Source organism: Patella vulgata, chromosome 4 (genome assembly GCF_932274485.2).
Source record: "Patella vulgata chromosome 4, xgPatVulg1.2, whole genome shotgun sequence".
Taxonomy (NCBI): domain Eukaryota; kingdom Metazoa; phylum Mollusca; class Gastropoda; family Patellidae; genus Patella; species Patella vulgata.
The window spans coordinates 73,106,328-73,127,723 of NC_065882.2; the positions used below are offsets into that span (position 1 = coordinate 73,106,328).

Below are 21,396 nucleotides of genomic sequence, written 5' to 3' on the forward strand. Positions count from 1 at the left end.
CGGATAATAATTGATTCAAAGGCACATTTCAAGCTTCTGTTCGTATGTGCGAGTAGATAACTTTCGTTTTGGTGCAAATAGATAACTTCCGTTTGCCGCCATCTTTGAAAAATGTCTTAAATTTTCCAGGAAAAGTGTCTCGTACAGCAGACAGCGAGTTTCAAATTCTCCGGGAAAATTCTATTATTGAAATTTATTGCGTTGCGTCGCGTCAAATAGGCTGACTGGAGTCAAAATGATAGGGGAAAGTATTTTGGGGCTCTGTGCCAGCATGGAATACCATCGGGACGAAACTGACTTAGTCAAATTCTGAACATACTGCCAATCCGACTTTTGAGCAATATCTGACTTTTGCAGGATCAAAGGGTCCAAACGATTTTATCAGAGTTGAGCAAAGATCCGACATATACAAATCCAACTTATGTGAAGTTTACTGTATCTATCGTTGACATTTTGTTTTCTCAATGAAATGGATTAAGCTGTGAAAAATAAGATATTGTCTGAAAAGGGCAGACACAGGATGAGTGACTTAGCGATGACTGGTGTATATTTATACCACAATGAGGATTCTAAAACAAAAGTCCGAAGACAAAAAGAATTTCATAATTAGATCCTGCCTCTTTATATTGTCTTTATCTAGCAACACTATTCTAAAATTAAACCGAAGTCTTCAAGAAATATATTCTTTTACCGTCGTGCTGCGATTCTTTAATAGACATTAAATTGTGCTTTAAGCATAAATAGCATGAATATTGGTTTCTAACTATATAGCTGATGTTTAAATTTAGATCGAAACTAGAAATAGCCAAGGTTATTCAGAATTCTTCACAAAAGATTTTATAAATCAATCAATCATGCAGATGATTCTCATGTCTTATGATATCGATATCGATCATATCTCGGAGACAACTAATTTTATAATAATTCCCCGATCATCCCGTTATATTTTATACTCTGAGTAGGTTTATAGGACGTCAGCTCTTCCAAAATTGGTGAAATTGACTACTAATTTTATTCAAATTGTTAGGTGTGTCGGCAATGAAGAAGGTAATTTTGTCAACGGTTTATCGATTTCCAATAAAACAGCCTAAAAATCTATATTTGCAACAGGGATATCTATGTCACAAATTATGTCAATTCTAGCTCTTCGCAAGATAAACTATTCCTCTTAAAAAGAAAACTTTGATTCTCAATTTTAAAATCGATTGCCTATGATTTTATTGACAATGAAATTAAATAAACAAATTGACAGATTTAGTTTCGTTTTTACACATAAGGCTTTTTTTTCAAAAGTAAGTAAATTAACTATAATCTCTGACCTTCACCGTCAGTACAGTGCGTCTGAACACTTCACTCTCGCGGCTTAAAAACTTGAACGCTTTTAAACTTTTAAACTTTTGACCATTTCAACCATTTGTCTGCTGATTCCCTGAATGTTTTGCGGCTTCTAAACAGGGTTCCTGGGAACAAGATGTCTGACATCTAAACACAAACAAGCAAAGGTAGTGACTGTATATCTGGCTGATCGTGTTCAAGGATAAAATACGATTTTGTCAATGCCTGACGCTAAAGAAAAGAAAACGTTTATTCTGCAAAGATTTCCACTGAAAACTCTCTCCTTAATAGCCAATCTGTGTCCTGATCGTCAGAGTATAAAATCTAGCCATAAATCTCTTCCAAGTTAAATCACTAAATTACTGCACTAATCAATCAAGTCTAGTATTGACTATCATTAGAAAGAAGGAATATAGGCCACTTATTTAACGATAATTATCTAAATAGCTTTACAAATTGATAACCAAGTTCTAAATAATGGAACTAAATTAACGTCCTACTGTTCTGCTCCAACTGGGCTAATGAAGAAGACAGGCATAGGTCAGTGTGTTATGAAGGCAAACTTTTCTTGGATGGCGGCGCTACAGCCTACTCTAATTTTGAATCCAACTGCCCTCTGTCTGGCATCACTGACAAGGGGGGATCACGCCAGAATTCCAGATGAACTTTCGAATACAGGGCCACAGGGTTACTAAGCCACCACAGCCCCAGCTATATCTGGCTTAAAAATTTGAATTAAATCAGATATTTTAAATATTCCATCTTAGTTTTTCTGAAATGGTTTACCAGTATCAAAGTCTCTTTAAATCATGATTTACAAAAAAAAAAAAATTTCTTCATAAAATTCCATCCAAGAGTCTAACAATGTTGAGAAGCAGTAAGGCCACACCAATATCATTTTCCGTTCTTCTGGAACACCTCTTAAAATTTGACTTCTTATTTCCTTATGAAATAGACTTATTTAAAAACCAAAACCTTTTAGTTCCAAATTAAAAATTTAAACAAAACAACATTCTTGTGATTCAGGTGGCTATTTCTTTAATGTCTGCTCGACACAAACTAAGTCATTTTGGGACTAACGCATGGTTTAATTTTATTTCAACAATTTGCTTGCGCGTGGGTCTTTTAGCAGTGGGAGGAAACTGGAGGACCGGAGAAAACCCACAGGGTTGGACAGGGGAGCCTACTCCTTTTCAGACCCCGAAGAACTGAAAATTAAATTGGTGTGGCCAAAGGAAAACAAGAAATAAAATCTTAAAGGGATGAATGGGGTTTTTGAACAGAAAATCCATTGGTGTGGCCAAAACAAAGCAAGAAAAAAATCTTAAAGGAATGAATGAGGGGTTTTTGAACAGAAAATCCATTGGAGTGGCCTAAAGAAAACAAGAAATGAAATTATCAAGGGATGAATGAAGGTTTATTGATAAGGTTAATCTAACAGTTTAAACAGCTTTCTAGCCCATCTGATTACAAATATCAATCCTGAGAAAACATCTTTGTGAGTTTTCATACATGTTCTAATAGGTCACATGGCTAGTTATGGGTGAAAAGCATGTTGATAGCCACACATGGACGTCAATTACTCTAAATGGATTACCACAGAGACTGGAGTTAAAGCCATCAACTTGATTCTGTACCATTAACAACAATGAAGGAAATTACCACCAGACTTTCTCAATAGCTGACAATCCTGATGGATTAGACAACACAGGCTGTCATTTGTTTTGATTGACCTCAAGGTTGAGGTTCAGTTCATTTGAAATATTTTTCTTAATTATTGACACTAAAGGTCAGGATAATAACCTTTCCCAAATGATGCTCTACTAATTATTAAGTTACATTTTTTTTTTTTACTTCATTCAACATTTCTGAACTTTTTAATTGTAACATAATTTCAATTATAACAACTACCCTAGTATCCTGCACAGGTAAATCAAGTACTGGCATTAACTGTGTATAAAATTATAACAGAATTCAAATCTTACTGCATTCAGAACCTTTTAATTATAATATAATTACAATTTTAACAACCACCCCTAATACTCTGCACAGGTAGATGAAGTACTGGTATTAACTGTGCATAAAATTATAACATAATTCAAATTTTACTGCATTCAACATTTCAGAATATTCTAATTATAAAACCTAGTACGCTGCACAGGTAAATGAAGTACAGGTATTAACTATGTATAAAATTATAACATAATTCAAATTTTACTGCATTCAACATTTAGGAATATGTTAATTATAACACCTTATACCCTGCAAAGGTTGATAAAGTACTGGCATTAACTATTTATAAAATTATAACGTAATTCAAATTTTACTGCATTCAACATTTCAGAATATTTTAATTATAACACCCTAGTACCCTGCACAGGTAAATGAAATACTGGTATTAACTATGTATAAAATTATACCATAATTCAAATTTTAATACACTTAAAACTGTAGATGAAGTACTGGCATTAACTGTGTATAAAATCATAACATAATTAAAATTTTACTGCATTCAACATTTAGGAATATTTTAATTATAACACTCTAGTACGTCATATGTAGATGAAGTACTGGCATCAACTGTGTACAAAATTGTACCATAATTCAAATTTTAACAATTACACTGCAAACTGTACATGAAGTACTGGCATTGACTGTGTATAAAATTGTACCATTATTCAAATTTTAACAACTGAACTGTATATAAATGTGAAGTATCGGGAGGAAATTAGATTGATGGAATGTGGTAGGAACCAAGGGCAGCACTCTATTGTTATTCATTCTAAACAAGCTGGTATAAACTGGTATAGCATCCTTGAAGTACTCCCACAACCACTTTCATTGTTTATGCCATCTGAATGGGCCGTTGAAACAAGCCAGAGAGTGTGAAAATGATTGAGATTTGTATATTGTCTGGGTTTTTTTTGTTGATAATACCATATTTCTACATTTACATGTAGTTAATTTGTCTTGAGATTAAAATTATTTATGAGGAATAATAAACAGGGATTATGGAAGGTATTTTAGGAAGGGTTTATCATTCAGCCAATTTGTGAAATTTTGCATGAATGAATACTAAATTTGTGAAAATTTGATGTCATTTTTCAGGTTTAATATTTACAGAGGGCATTTGGTAATGTTTAACTTCCCTTATAAACATAGTGGTAATGCATAATTGATTCGGTGACAAAACTCAGACTTTCTTGTGTCTGGATTAGCTCTGAACAATCTTTTCTTATCACAGTCATTCAATTTGCTAACACTTTATGCTACATTTGTTGGTAGTTCACTCTTTGTCAGTGAAAAAAGTGACTGCCAACTGACACCCCCATATTTCCATAGCAGAAAAATTATTGATTTACAACATATTTTACAACTATTTTTATACCGGGGGGTCAGAATGGGACTATCAGAAAATTAATCGTGAAATTAATTAGAAAATTTGACCTCTTCTTGGCTGTGGGAAGGGTTCACAAATTAGACCTTAGGTAATCTTTGATATCCTCACATCAAGTCAGAAAAAAGTCTATGTGGCTTTGAAGACATGTTTCTATCATAATAGTTGATACCCTTCAAATCTATTTTGCAAAATTTATAAATACATGTAGATACATTTTCTGACTGAAAATGATAAAAATACCCTGAATTCATTATTGATCGAGAGCCCGGGCAAGCTTCAAATCAAACATTGCTGACAGGTAATTGTTTTTCAAGTCGGCCAATTTCAGTCAGATTGGTAAATATAATTGAAACAACAGCCTTGGTTATAACAATGTACAATAAACCACAGAAGTGTGTAAAACTTTTAGATTCTTTAGTACAAAGCACCATGTGTAGAAGTTATCTATTCTCTGGTACGGAACACCATTTAAATGGTGTAAAACTGATCTATTCTCTGGTACAGTATGGAACACCATTTAAATGGTGTAAAACTGAGTAAGGAACACAATTTAAATGGTGTAAAACTGATCTATTCTCTAATACAGTACGGAACACCACTTAAATGGTGTAAAACTAATCTATTCTTTAGTAAGGAACATGATTTAAATGGTGTAAAACTGATCTAATCTCTAGTATGGAACACCATTTAAATGGTGTAAAACTTATCCATCCTCTAGTATAGTACAGAACACCATTTAAATGGTGTAAAACTAATCTATTCTCTAGTATGGAGCACCATTTAAATGGTGTAAAACTGATCTAATCTCTAGAATGTAACACCATTTAAATGGTGTAAAGCTGATCTATTCTCTAGTATAAAACACCATTTAAATGGTTTAAAATCTATTCTCTAGTAAAGAACATCATTTAAATGGTGTAAAGCTGATCTATTCTCTAGTTTTTAAATGGTGTAAAACCTTTAGATTCTTTAGTACAAAGCACCTTGTGCAAAACTGATCTATTCTTTGGTACATAACACCATTTAAATGGTGTAAAACTGATCTATTCTCTAGTATAAAACACCATTTTAAATTTAAATGTGTAAAACTGATCTATTCTCTAGTATAAAAAACCATTTAAATGGTGTAAAACTTTTAGATTCTTTAGTACAAAGCACCATGTGTGAAAGTGATCTATTCATTAGTAGTCTGGTGTAAAACTGATCTATTCTCTAGTATACAACATCTGTTCTCTAGTATGGAAAAACATTTAAATGGCGTAAAACTGATCTATTCTTTAGAATGCAACATCTATTCTCTAAAACCGAAACACCATTTAAACAAATTATTTTCGGCTGAGTACAAAGATTAATCTATAAAACAGTAGATGTGGGTGATCACAAATATAGAATCATGTTACTTATATATTAATTGTTTTCGTTCCAAGTGACAGTTATCTGACATTCAACAGACACAATTACACCACTTGATAACTGGGTGAAGATCTTGTGCGGGTGGGTACTCGTTGAACTTAAAATAGCTCAACGCCATCAAAAAAAAATAAAAAAAATTGACATATTGACAAGTTAATATCATAACTTATCCAAGCTTTTGAAGACAAAAATGGCATCAGAATAGTGATAGGTCATTACCTGGTATCCTGGAATGCAAGGTATGCTCGTTGACAAGATCACATGATGTCACATGACGTTGACGTGATCCCTCGAATACCAGATATAATTCTGCATCTAATGGGAATGACACATCATCTGAGAATACGATGTAGAGATTTCCGCCCTGTAAGATAATATTGATTATTAATAAAGACATGTTTTATTATATAGACGCAGCACTACATGTCCCTGTCAGTATAATGCACTGTCATTAATAATAAAAAGAGAGAGGAATTGGGTTTTAACATCCATTCCTCTGGCTTAAGGCCAAATAAGAGAGAGAGAGAGAGAGAGGGGGAGGGAGAGAGAGAGAGATCCCTGTCATAAGACCATGGAAACAGGGTTTAACATCTTATTGTGGTTATACCACTATGATCAGGACCAAAAGTGTACTTTGGGGACCTACTCCTATTTCACTTTCCAACTCTCAGGGGATGTTTAACAAGAGCTACTAATGATTCATACATGTACATTGTATCCGCTACCCCTACCAATTTCTCAAATTTTGTTTGTCAACTATATAGTTACTACCCTTGGCAAGCCCAACCGAACTAGACAAATCTTGTCAGTGGTGCAGGATAGAGGGCCTAGTGAGGAATAATGATGAAATGAAAAATGAAGTCCCATATTCATATTGGTTAGCAAACAATAGAGCCCTTGACAATTGGAAAATCAAATTCAGAGTAGTAGATAGCGCTGCTGTCAAGGCAAAAAATATAATATGTACATTAAATCTCATTTCTTTTATTTCCTTTGGGGGTGAGAAGTAGAAATGTTTAACATACACTCAGGTCATTTTGGGACTAACAGGATTCAATTTTATTTAAATAATTTGCTTGCTCATAGTGAACGTGTCGGCGTCTCATTAAGTTTCTGAAACAAAATCTTTAATCCCGCTTTCTGTAATCTATAAAGTTTCTACTTACATAGACTGGCGATATTTTAGTAGACAGGGTCATCAAGTCTTCTTCTGAAATAAAAAAAACCCAGTTTAAATCTTATAGAACATAAGCTACATGTATAACTTTTGAGAGAGAGGGTTTAACCAAAGTAGGTCATTTCTCTCTACCAAATGATGAGGGAACCTAAATCAAAGAGGTTTAAATCCACTGAATATGAATTAAAACATTCATAAATCGAACAACACAGCCTTGAAAAAATCAAAATGTATGCACGAACAGAATTTCCTCCCTGAAATCACAAATATTTATGATGAACTACTCTATATTAAACATATTAGCAGGAATAGAATAATTTGCTATCACAGTCAAAATAGAAAATAATTACGGTGATTAATGGATTGGGGTGGACGAATAGAATTATTCTTAATTTAGAATATGCTGACTAAGTATTTTATGATAGTTCTTAGCCATAAACCTTGTATTATCATTACTGCCTCTTATTGATTTCATAGATCCAGAGCTTGTTTTTAGACTAAACTAGTCTTATTGTTTATTAATGATATCGGTGTAACGATTTTAAAAGCTTTTAAACTAATTTTTTTTTGTTCCCAGAGTTGACAATCTTTACTGCGATCGTTAGTTTTTTCAGACAAATGATTAAGCAAAGTGTGACAGAAAATATATCTCTTTCAATAAACTCATTCTCTATGGATAAAAAACCAATTAATGTTCAAAATATTTATTTATGTTATATTTTCTAAACCAATTTAGGGAACCACAGTGGCTAAGTGGGTAAGTTGCTAGCTCGCTAGCCTGGAGGTCGAGTGTTTGATCCCTGCACTGGCTGAGAAAGTTCATCTGGATTTTCAGATAAGGTTTTCAGATAAGGACAGTTGTCTAGTTGTTTGGATGGGACGAAAAAATAAGGTCCTGTGTATAGATTGACGTGCACGTAAAAGATACCTTGGCAGTTGGAATTCAATATAAGAGTAGGTCATAGTGCCGATGCCAGAGCAAATATTCCCTCATAGTACACGTATGGCATATGGCGTTTTCAATAGCCCAGTCAAAGCAGAACATTTCATTTCTAAACCAATTTAGCAGAACAAACCAACAGGTACTGATAATGTCCCCAGTCTTAATCCCACAATAAATAAATGATACTCATAATTACATTTATCTTTTTATAACGTTTCAAGATCATTATCACTCGTAGTTAAAGTATGGATGTAATGAAATTAAACAGTCAGTTTTATCATTCTCACTCAAAAGAATCAAGAGTCATGGACAAATCAAATTTCTTATCTCAATTTAACCTAAGTGGGCAAGACAAGAGATTCGTCTCATGAACATTTACCCCAAACTGGGTTCCAAAATGTGTGCTTGACAGACAGACGGACAGACCTATTTTAAAAGTGGCGTGCTTTGTATGAAAATAAACAATTAAGCACAAAAATTTCACAGAAGCCCACATTTACTCAAAAATCTTTAAATCTTTTAATGGGCCTCCTTATATTCCGACTAAATCCAAGCTGTCAATATTTTAACTTTGTTTTCTTAATTAAGTGCTAAATAATCGATTTGAATACATTTAAGCGTGGATTAAATGGTAAAAATTAAAGATATTGTTTGATAAAATAGGTGTAAAATTACCATGGGGTGAAATATAACCTTCTGCTTAACATCTATCATTGAGTCAAGTGGCATGGTTTGGGTTTTCTCTGGGTCCTCCGATGTCCTACCACTGCTAAAGACCCCTAGGCTCAAGTGAATTATTGAAATATAATCGCCATTAAGCAAACCATATGTTAGTCCCAAAATGACTAAGTGTCCCAAAGTGTTGAGTTAATCCGTGTGTGTCTCTCTATATTATATAGTTTATATAAATAGTTAATGAGAGAAATCCGGGACGGCCACTCGCCACTCAGAGATTTCTAATTTTATTATATAGTTGGCAAACGATATAATAGCTGAGTTATTAGTTCAAATTTTATGAGAACTATTGGTCATTAAAATGGGGCATATAAATACAGTATTAAAATGTACTGAAATAACATTGATATCACCACAACGATACAACTTTACTGCGAAGAAGATATAAAATGAAAATAGAGTTTAACTTCCAATTGTTTTACACCAACCAGGCGAAGATGACCATACAGTACATCAAGCGGTGTGATATGAGGGAAATCTTGTCCAGACAGCAGCATTTCTCATCCAAATCCAACTAACGTGTATAAAATATCTAGTTTTTATCAATGACTTGGGGAAACCAAACTCAAAAATTCCACCAGACGAACTTTCTCGACCAACACCAGGATTGAACCTGTGCTGCCCTCATTTAGTAAGCCAGCGCCCTACCCACTGAGCCACTATAGCTTCCAAACTAAAAAGGTGGCAACAGATGAAAACATCTTGGCATCTAAGTGTTCATGGTCATTACATGTATGTTACAAATACAAACTCATATAGGGGATTGGTTGGCCAAATGGTTAATGCATGCGCGTTTGATAACAAAGTCTGTCATGAATCAAGCGGCATGGTTTCGAATCCCTGCATAACAAGCCAAGGAGTAGGGTCGCTTGACCAACCTCATGGGTTTTCTTCAGATCCTCTGGTTTCCTCCCACTGCTAAAGACCCCTACCCACTAGCGAATTATTGAAATAAAATTAAACCATATGTAAGTCCCGGAATAACCTAGTTTGTATCGAGTGGACATTAACCCCATTTCTCATGTTATTCATGTAATCTAGGCCATACCAATTTCATTTTCTGATGTTCAGGAACAAATGCAAAAAGTTTCTTTTTATTTCTTTGGAAAAAAGACTTACTTAGTTGTGCTTTTAGTTCCAAGTGTCTTTTTATTTATCAAGATCCTAAAGAACAGAAAATTAAATTAATGTGGCCTTATACATGTACATAGGCAAATTGGTAATCAAGGATATCACCTAATGAAAGTCACAATCTTATCAATAAAACTTGGCCACATACAGACTCTCTGTTCCTTCCAAACATTTCTTCTATAGTATTATGTTGTTGAACAGGAAGTTTTATACAACTCAAAAATGCTATGAAATGAAATGGTGTTTAACAACCTACTGTTCTACACCAACAGGGCTTATGAAGATGGGGAAAATGCTATATTATTCTGCCAAAATTTCAAATAGGATATAATATGTACATGTATGTGTTCTAAAAGACGGGGTTGGATGGCCGAATGGTTAGCACCTGTGCGTGTTGCATCATAAGGTCTGTCATTGAGTCAACTGGCATGGTTTCGACTCCCTGGTTTCTCCCACTGCTAAAGACCCCTATGTGCAAGCGAAATATTGAAATGAAATTGAACCATGTGTTTGTCCTGAAATGACCTAGTTTGGGTCAAGTGGACCTTGATCCCCATTTCTCTCTCTCTCTCTAAATATGAAATTAACATCTGAGAAATGGTACTAGGTGTTCTAAGGGGACTGGTACACTATCATGTGTTCTAGCAACAAGGGAATTCAATGAAATGGACTTGAATATCCTACTGTTCTAATGAAGACTGGCATACATCATCATACAATGTGCTACAGCCTACTCTTATTCTTAATTCCAACTGTCATTTTGGTTCTTTTATGTGCATGTCAATGTGTACATTGGACCTCGATTTTTGTCCCATCCGAAAAACTTTACATGTGTATGACCCTGTGGCCGCCGCCGCCACCTCCAACATAAAAGCCAAGCAAAATCAACATCAAAACCGGTTTTAACCCAGCATTTTCTTTGGTCAAGAGTTAATGAAGTTAAAAGACTGTTTGTTGACTGTAATTATATAGAGAGAGTAAATGTCAGAGGTCTATTGTTAATAACTAATATTATAAACATAACTACATATAGTGACATTTGACAGACTTAATCATTGTAAATCAAATACTGGACAAAATTATTTTGTCATTCTATCATCATCATAATAATAAAGTACCAACATGTTATCTAAAATAAAGGTTAAATGAAATGGGGGTTTAACGTCCTACTCTTCTGCACAAACTGGGCTAATGAAGATGGGCAATACAAGGGGCAATGTGCTACATGTACATGTATTGTTTGGGTTGGACCGAAAAAACAAGATCCAATAATGTACTTATTGGCGTGCACTTAAAAACAACCTTGATGCCATCATGTACATTGGATCTTGTTTTTATTCGTCCCATCCAAAATATTAAGACCCTGTGCTCCGCATTTTTCGAAAAGGCGGACCAGACATGAAAATCCTGACAAAAAATTGTGTCTAGTCATTCGAATGAGACTGAAAAAAAACATGATTCTGTGTACAAATTGGAAAGGAGTTTACGTCCTACTGGTGTAATGCTCAAAATTCTCAAAAGTATTATGTTGGTTAGACTTTACTCATGTTGACTTTCAGAATGTTCTTTACTGTTACTGGGAGCCACGGTGGTCTGGCGGGTAAGACGTCGGCTCGCTAACCTAGCGGTCGCATCTTCAATCCCTGCGTTGGTCAAGCATGTTCAACACGATATTCCGGGGCTGGTTCCCCCTTGTCAGTGGTTCAGGACACAGGGTCTGGCAAGGGACAACGTTTGCATGGGATGAAAAACCAATGTCCCGTTTACACATATAGCATGAACGTAAAAGATCCTTTGACAGTTGCAATTCAATATAAGAGTAGGCCATAATGCCGCTGTCAGGGCAAAATTTCCCTTATCGCACACTGTATGGCGTATGCCCATCTTCATTAGCTGAGTCCTAACAGAACAGTATGACATTAAACCCCATTCCATTTCATTAATACTGTCAATATATTCAGATTCTAATGCTGTCAACACCCCCTTGTTACTATAGTCATTATTATATAACACATGGTCAAAAACTTTCTTTGATAAGGTCACAAAGTTGAAATTCTTGTAAGAAAATGAGGTGAAATGGTATCAGATATCATATAGTTAAATGGCTGATTCCACTAATTATTCCTGACACTAAATGACAGTTGATGGCAGGTGACATTTAATACTAATTATTCCTTACATGTATCTGGATGGATTTGACGAAAACCTGGTTTGAGTGTAGGACTGATACACAGGTCACAATTCTATGGAATACAGTTATCACATTTTACTTATCAACTCTTTATCAAGCTTAGTAACAAGCTATTCCTTAGAATTGTGATCTGTTTATTCCCAGTTCAATAACTAACCTCATGGGTTTTGTCTGTGGTCCTCCCACAGCTAATGCCCCTACATGTACGTGCAAGAGAATTGAAACACTAAAACAAATGCGTTGCTGGAAAAGACACAAAGTTTTTTTCTCAGATTTTTTTGTGATATAATATACCCAATGCTCTCACTGACCCAATAGTTTACATTTCTATAACACATAATTAATGTACATTTTCTGTCAGTGATCAAAAATCATGAATAAAATTATTCAGATGTAACTGTATGTAGAATAAAAACTATTTATTTATATAGACGTAATTGAAATATCTTGATGCTCTATTTAACATGAATATGTCATTAATTTCAAAAGAAAATACCTTTGCTGAAACATCTGGGAAAATACCTCGTTCAAACAAAGTACTTAACATAATAGAAATAAAGAATACAAGTGAGCAATGCAAAGGGAAGAATTTGGCCAAGATGGTGGAATTTCTGTCTTATGATAGAGAGAGAAATGGGGTTTAATATCCACTCGACACAAACTAAGTAATTTCGGGACTAAAACATGGTTCAATTTTAATTCAATAATTCGCTTGCGCACAGGGGGAGGAGACTAGAAATCCCTGAGAAAACCCACGAGGTTGGACAGGCAACCCTACTCCTTGCCACGTACAACCGGGGAATTGAAACCACACCAGTTGACCCAATGACAGACTGTATGATACAGTGTGCACGTGCTAACCATTCGGCCATCCAACCTCCCTTAAGGATTTCAGTGTATTAACCGTATAATAGTAAGTTATATAACAATCTACCTGTAATGACCTCTGTTATTATAGTTTAATATAATATACATGTAATTATAATCTGAGATTTTACTTTCCTAATCTACCTTCAGCTCTGATCCCCTGGCTTATGATGTAACATTCATAATAATATCTGACCTATAACCTTTCACATTAAAAATCTTTGTTTATCTCTGAAATCTCCACAAATGACCTTGTTACATATTAATAGCTACATAAAATTTATATATGTACAACACAAAATATTTTTTTTCCCATTATAAAACAGGTACATAAAATTTAGACATCACAAAATACAACTAATTGCTTTGTTTCCCAAAATAAAATTACAAGTGTGTATACATGTACAAAAGGTACATAATATTTAGACACCAGAAAATACAAAAAAAACCCACTATATATTGTTCAAATACAAAACTGTCTGGACTACACAAATGAGAAGTGGTACCAGGTCGTTAAAATGAGTATGCACATCCTGCCTTGTGTATGACATCCTTTACTGTTTGTAGCTAACATCAGTAATGTTTTGGACTTGGAATTCAGAAACCTGAGTAGAAGATAACCTAAGGGCCAAAGGCCACCGACCCAGAGAGACTAGTCTGAATCTTGGTATCGAGTGCTCTAAATATATTTAAATGGGAAGTGATATCAGATGTTAACAGAAGAAATAATTAGATCCTCACATTGTACTTATTATACATGTACATGTATGTATACAGGTATCAATCATTTTATGACAGAAATGAGGAAGTCCAGTTGAAATATTTCCATGCAAGGAGAAAGGTATATCAAAATCACATTCCTTTAATCAACTATATAAAGGGACATTGTTACTAAGACATACTGCATGATATATAACAATACCCTTTAAAATACAGCAGACGTCAAAGACATATCTTCCAGTGATACTTGGATCCAATCACTCGGTTTGATATTTGTTGTTTATTATTTGCAATGTCTGTGTAGTTTGTCTTGTCCGTAGGTTTGTCTTATCGATTGTGTTTGCATGTAGTGTGGTCCTCCTGCACTTACTATCAGTAGTAAGAATCTCTTTTCAACAATAATACATTAATAATTCAAACTGTTACATTTGGGAATTAAATCTTTAAATCATAACATTCAAGAGATTTGCAAAACATGTTTCTTTTGTTTGTTTTGGCTGTCTTCATACATGTATGCCATATCAGTGCAGAAAAGTAGGTACATGTACATGTAGTTAAACCCCATTTCATCTGGTTCTTTTCTTTTTTCATTTCATTTAAACAATATTTTTTCCACTGGATACCGAAACAAGCCAATGGTTTATGTAAATCAGCTTCCCATTTGTTTCTTTGAATTGAAACAGTTGTCTGCACATTTTAAAGATACATTATGGGAGAATCGATAAGGTGTTGGCAGTTCTCACTATCATAGTTAAAAACTAGATAATGTAAAGGCAATTTGCTGAAAATTTAAGTCAAATTGATCCACTATGATCCGAGAACTAAGCGACTGAAATTTCCGCCTAGCCTCGATCATCATTACTAAAGTTAGTACGATAAACAGCATAGTCTCGATTATCCATTTAATCGTTAAATTGTGAAGGAAAGTTATGCAGTAAATCGGCTCATAATCATAATCTAAAGATGCCATCTAGAGTTGATTATACTGGATAGGTAAATTAATGTCTAATTATTAATTTAGATAACATTTCAGGCCTAAAGAAAGACATGCAATAGACAGATTTAGCTCTTGCATAATGTATGTTTAATCTGTGCAATTACACAACAGTTAACATGGCAGCCCTTTATTATTATCAATAAAACTAATTATTGATTTTAGAAGACCCTAGGATAAAACCCTAGCACTTTCTATTTTCAAGGCTAGAAAACATTCAAAACTAGAAAAAAATAAAATAGGTTTTACCTTGATCAGCCATCGCTGGCTGTTATTGACGATTTGTGTTTTTCTCAGTTTGATTTGATAGCACAATACAATAGATTCATCCAGTTGACGACATACCGAGCTAAACCAAGACCCTAGGTTTGTTTTTCATCAACATTCAAACAGTCTTGATACTCGAAAAGGGTCAGCTACTACTACACAAAACGGCCACACTCTGTTGAACTAGTAAATAAGATACTTCCACTCGCCGATTACACATACTTAGTCTCACCATCCACCTGTAAAGAAACTAAGTAAATAAGTTTATGTATGAAACATCCATGCTTAATTCCGATAGAAAAAGAAACTTGACAAAAACACACAATCATCCATGTAGGCACCTACACTACAATAAGCACATTGTACGACAAGTTGTGATTCACACATAATCCTCCCCACTTCAGTAATCCCCTTATTTCTTCGACTGACTTCAGGCAAAATAAATTCTCATGTTAACTCAAATATTTTTATCACCAAATATATTTGGATACCTGATAACAACAAGTATATGTTCACTGTTTAGTCACCTGAATATGCAATTCATATAAATCGTTAAAGATAGATTATGTAAGATTTAGATAAAGAGCTGTCCGTTCCTGCTTAAAATAGTTTAACAATAGAAAATTAAAGAAGAATATATTGAAAATTTCAGTCAAATTACTTGAGCAAAATTATGAATGTTTAGCAAGGAATAGCCGATTGATAAAATAACATAGTTTCAATTGTCAAGTGAATATATGTCTAATTAAATAGAAGATATTTGTCGTTTTAGAGTGAATAACATATTTTATTTCATCGAGAAGCAAGAAAACTTATATTTTCACGAATGCGTAGCATGAGTGAAAATATAAACGTTTTCTTGCTTAGAGATGAAATAAAATATGTTATTCACAACAAAACGACAAATGTTCTATTTATTTTATGATTTTACAATCATTTTAGGTAAAAACAACATGGACTACTTTAGCCAGTGGAATAACACTTTTATTTCACTGATAAAACGCGGTATTCCACTACTGATCATGAAATAATAATTTATATAACATTTGAAGCTAGAAAAAAAAAGACTGTTCATTAAGCAGATTTAGCTCTTACTAGTCTTACATAATGAATCTTTCACAAAAAGATAACAAACCCCATTGGAATTAAACCAGTGTACATTCATTTTGTAATTTGTGCTGTTTTTCATGGGTTATCTTTAACAAATTGATTATTCAAACCATATCACAATTCAGTCATTTTGGATTTTTTCTTTAAATTCTTTTCAATCATTTCTGTTTTGTTTGGGTTTTTTTTGGTCATAAATGTGCCTTAAGCCAAATTACCACAATTAAAACCATCAACAATACACAGAATAACTGTTGTACTTGATGCAGGGTATGCTTACAGTGACCTTTTTTATTGTATTCAGAAAGTTTCAAATAGCACCTAGTTAATGATCTGTTAAGTTTTAATTTTATTACATTGTTACTGTATATTCTATAGATGTTTTTCTACCATACATATTGTTACAGTAATCGTTTTTCTTTGAGAGGCATACTGTGTTAAGTTTAAATTGTATCAAATTGTTATTGCTAGTACATACATGTACTCTCTATATATTTCTCTACCATCCACACAATTGTTAATCGTCTTCTTTGAGAGGCATACTGTGTTAAGTTTAAATTGTATCAAATTGTTATTGCTAGTACATACATGTACTCTCTATATATTTCTCTACCATCCACAAAATTGTTAATCGTCTTCTTTGAGAGGCATACTGTGTTAAGTTTTAATTTTATTAAATTGTTATTGCTGTTGCATACTCTGTGTACATTTGTGTCTTTTATCCAATTCAGAAAAGCAACAAAACACTGATGTTGTGAAAATGGCGTCTGATAAAATGACGGTCAGTTATTTAATTACAAAATTAGAATAATATGAAATTCTAATATTCATGAAAAATATGCAAAACATTATGGAAACTAATGTCTAATACTGAATGAGTTCATATTTGTCTAACATCCACATTATTTTTATCATTTGCTTGAGAATGGCTATTGAGTATCCTCGATGAAGCGTTGCACAGTAATAAACTCCATAATTGTGCATCCATAAAAATCGTACCATGTGTCAGTTAATTGTCATAATTTTGTTTATCTAATGATTCTACAATGTATCGGAAAAAGAGAGAGAGAGAGAAATGGGGATTAATGTCCACTCGACACAAACTAGGTTATTTCGGGACTAAAATATGATTTAATTTTATTTACATAATTCGCTTGCGAGTAGGGGTCTTTAGCAGTGGGAGGAAACCGGAGGATCCTACTCCTTGCCACATACAACCGGGGATTCGAAACCACGCAGGTCGACTCAATGACAGACTTTATGATACAGCGCGTGCACGCTAACCATTCAGCCATCCACCCCCCCAAAATGTATCGGAAAAAATGATCAAATAACTGTTTGAAAATAACTGGAGAATGGTGTCTTAAATTCAAGGAAATCTATCTAATAGTGTGTACACTGTCAGTGGAATGGTGTCTTAAATTTAATCAGTTTGTACACCGTCACTGCCTGGCAAATGAAATAAATGACAGGAGTACCATATTGACAAGATATTAAAAATCAATTCCTTCTATTTTCTTGTCAAAATTTTGATTTAGTACAAACAGAAATAGGCTTATATTTGTTACATATCTTTTCAAAATTTGATACCAAGACTTGGACAAACACGTCAAAATTTCAACATAGGCGAAAATTTGTTATCTAGGCAATGTCCAAACAAAAAGGTTTAAAAGAGATGTAAATTTAAAAAAAAACAACTATTAAATTTTGCGACCTACCTACCGGCTACTATCTTTGTCCATTATCCTTCATGAATGGAAAATCAATTTGTACAAGTGTAGTAGTAGTTTTTTTTCCTATAATTTGTAGACAGTAGTGAATAGATATACTAACCTCTTGAACTAACCAACAACCTGCCAGGTTTGTCAATAACAGGTATTTAGTTTTACTGCCTGAAGCACAAGGAAAGGCTAAGCTACCACCATACCATAATATTATAGAGTCGTTTATATCGAACCAGCAGGGTACTAACAGCTCAGTGATTTGATAGGTGAAGAAACTAATAATAACTAAATTAATACTCCACACAGATTTATAGAAGCTCAATCCGAGTTTTGATTGATGTACATGTGGAGACAAATTAATATGTTGATTTGATATTTGTAAAACGAAAGGTGTAGATTCTGTTACAAGTAGAGTCTACATGTATTATCCTCGCCAGGAAAATAATGCTAGAACACCCTCCAAGGTTCCTGCTAGCTTTGTTAAAGGGTGTATGACTCTATTCCTCGGAACCATACATGTAAATGGGTCTAAAAGCACATACATGAACATGTATTAACATAATATGAATGTATATAAAGTGATCTATATTTAATTTTTAAAATATTTATTGTAATTTCTAATCAATTAGGTTCGGTTAAATATGTGAACAGTTCAATTTGAAAGAAAGTCATTTACGTCTGCTTAGTCCATTATACATGTTTTTTTAATTATTATTTTCTTGTTTGAGAATCGGCCATTATTAATTACTTCCGCATTGTCTTATAGAATATGTTTTACTTTGTTGATTACAAATGGCACCCAAAACCACAGATATTAGGATCCCATATTTTCACGGCAAGGTAACATCATCAATATTGATTGAAATGGACCAAAACTGAATTCTAATTTGTATTTATAATTTCTAATATTATGGAAAATATTGATTTAGAAATTTAGTTCCTTTAAGTTGGATCCCTTATTTTCACGGCAAGGTAACAACATCAATATTCATTGAAATGGACCAATAATGAATTCTAATTCTAATTTGTATTTTTAATTTCTAATATTATGGAAAATATTGACTTAGAAATTTAGTTCCTTTAGGTTGCAGTCATGAAAGCTTGAATCAGTGAACTGCAAACAAGAAGATTAAAAGAAGATAATGCAATCAGCCATTAGACTGTATATAGTGCCACATGGAATTTTTTTTAAAGAATATCTTCAAAGGGGTAAAAGGCAATCGGCTACCTGTTTTCTTGTCTTTTAAAATATTATTAATCCATCCTGTTATTATCAACAAAGGAGTCATGGTGGCTCAGTGAGGAAGACGTTGGCTCCCTAACCTGGAGGTCCCATGTTCAAAAGCTGCGTTGGCCAAGAACGTTCATCAGAATTTTCTGGCGCAGTTCCCACTTGTCAGTGATGCAGGACGGAGGACCTGGCAAGGGACAACATATAGCCATTCGGATGAGATAAAAACCATTGTACACATTGGCATACATGTAAAAGAACCCTTGGCAGTTGCACCTCTGTCCGGGCAAAATTTCCCTCATAGCACACCACATGGCGCATGTCCGTCTTCATTAGTCCGGTCAGAGCAGAACGGTAGGACGTTAAACCCCACTTCATTTTATTATTAACGATAATCTAGATTAGTATTAGTTATATATTGTAATATATCTTCAGGTTTGATTGGGCATATCTGTCATTAGACTTTTGTTTTCCAGGTGAACATGTCCATCATATTACCATAATGACGTTAAAGACTAATTGAAGAAGAAGGTATAAGATGAAACATAATCAAAATAAACGACTGCATCTATATTTAAAAAATATATATATATACTTCCAATGCTCTTTTCCATGTATTATGTATTACATGTATATAATTCATTGTAATAGTATTCAGTTTTATGTCAAGAAAGTCATTATTATTATTTTTAACATTTATGTCTTTAAAATGACAGATAGAGTTAACACCCTATTGCAAGACATAAGATCATCAGAAGATTACACCAATGTATACACATGTAATCTTATAATTAATTAATGGTCATCACACATTTCCTCCACAAATTATCAAGCTTTTATTGCCTTCTACTGTTAATAATGGACATTTATTACTTAATAAACTAGTATCTAGTGGAGTTAGTGTTCCTCAGGGCCTACGCATCAAGGTTTTATCTTACATGTTACAATATCTGTGTAATCATCATGATTATTATAGCCATCATAAATATTAGAGAATCTGTAAGATCTGTATACCAGTATATAACTCTTATTTATGAGATTTGCTTGTTACATTGATGAATGATGGATGAATAAATGAGGTTTAACATCCTACTCTTCTGCACCAACCGGGCTACTGAAGACATGATGTGTGATACATGTACATGTATGAGGGAAATATTGCACTGGCAGTTGGTGCTACAGATATTCTTAATATATTGATCATGATGTTGGCCGTGAAAGGAAAAGTCCCCCCTCCACCCTTGGATTTTACAGCATGATTTCCCCTTGTCAGTAGTGCTGGACACTGGACAGAGGGCCTGGCAATGACAGTGTTTAGTTGTTTGGACGTCCCCTGTACACAATGGTGTACACGCAAAAGAACTTTTGACAGTTGGAATTTGATATAAAGTTAAAGAGGGGCTTATGTCGACCTTGCAACTGAAAAGTTGACACCAACTTTTCAAATGCTGATGTACACAATAACATATTAACAGAATTGTGGAAAAACCGACGATGTCTTTGGGGTGCTTCTTCTAAGGTATATGCCATTTTGTTGATCATGTGATGAATAAATTAAGTCATGTGTTAAGCATAATCACTATCAGTTCCGGGATGAATTGAGTGCCCCGAATTCAGTTACTCTCAATTGCTGATATGATCGACATAAGCACACTTGCAACTGACTGGAACTAGTTGCTTTGAGTTGCAAAGTCGACATAAGCCCCTCTTTAGAGTGGGGCAAAATTACCCATATATAAGCACTTTGTATGGTGTTTGCACATCTCCAATAACCCAGTCAGTGAAGAAAAGTAGGATTTTTAATAGTAACTTCTAAAAATCTTTCAAACAAATTAATATATATTTTTTTTCTTCCATTATATCACAATGTACATATACCATAGGTTGATTGAATTACCAATTGATTTTATCATTCATTCTTTTTGTTTGGCTGTAAAAAAAAAAACAATACTGATTCATTTTTGTTGATTTTAATATAAAATTGATTAAGTCATTCCAACTTATCCATTTTTTGTTGGTTTAAATCTATAAAATAATCCATTCATGCAATCTTATTTTTATCTGATTAAATCTGAGAAAAAAAAATATTTATGCCTCAGGGGAAGCAACTCCAATTTTAATGACTTGACAGTTAATACCTTTTTAACAACTGCCATTACAT

The 21,396-nt window shown here is 33.7% G+C and overlaps 1 protein-coding gene across 3 annotated transcripts in view; it reads right to left on the reverse strand.

Moving 5' to 3' along the window:
• LOC126819769 (rho guanine nucleotide exchange factor 28) overlaps positions 1 to 21,396 on the reverse strand; it is a 237,406-nt gene that overhangs the window by 213,437 nt on the left and 2,573 nt on the right. For all 3 annotated transcript variants that reach the window (XM_050547974.2, XM_050547973.2, XM_050547972.2), the window contains exons 2-4: positions 15,156 to 15,412; positions 7,315 to 7,358; positions 6,368 to 6,512 (exon numbers count right to left, since the gene is read on the reverse strand). In XM_050547974.2, coding sequence (XP_050403931.2) covers positions 6,368 to 6,512; positions 7,315 to 7,358; positions 15,156 to 15,168 — 202 coding nt within the window. In that variant the 5' untranslated portion in view covers positions 15,169 to 15,412. The remainder of the gene's footprint in view (positions 1 to 6,367; positions 6,513 to 7,314; positions 7,359 to 15,155; positions 15,413 to 21,396) is intronic.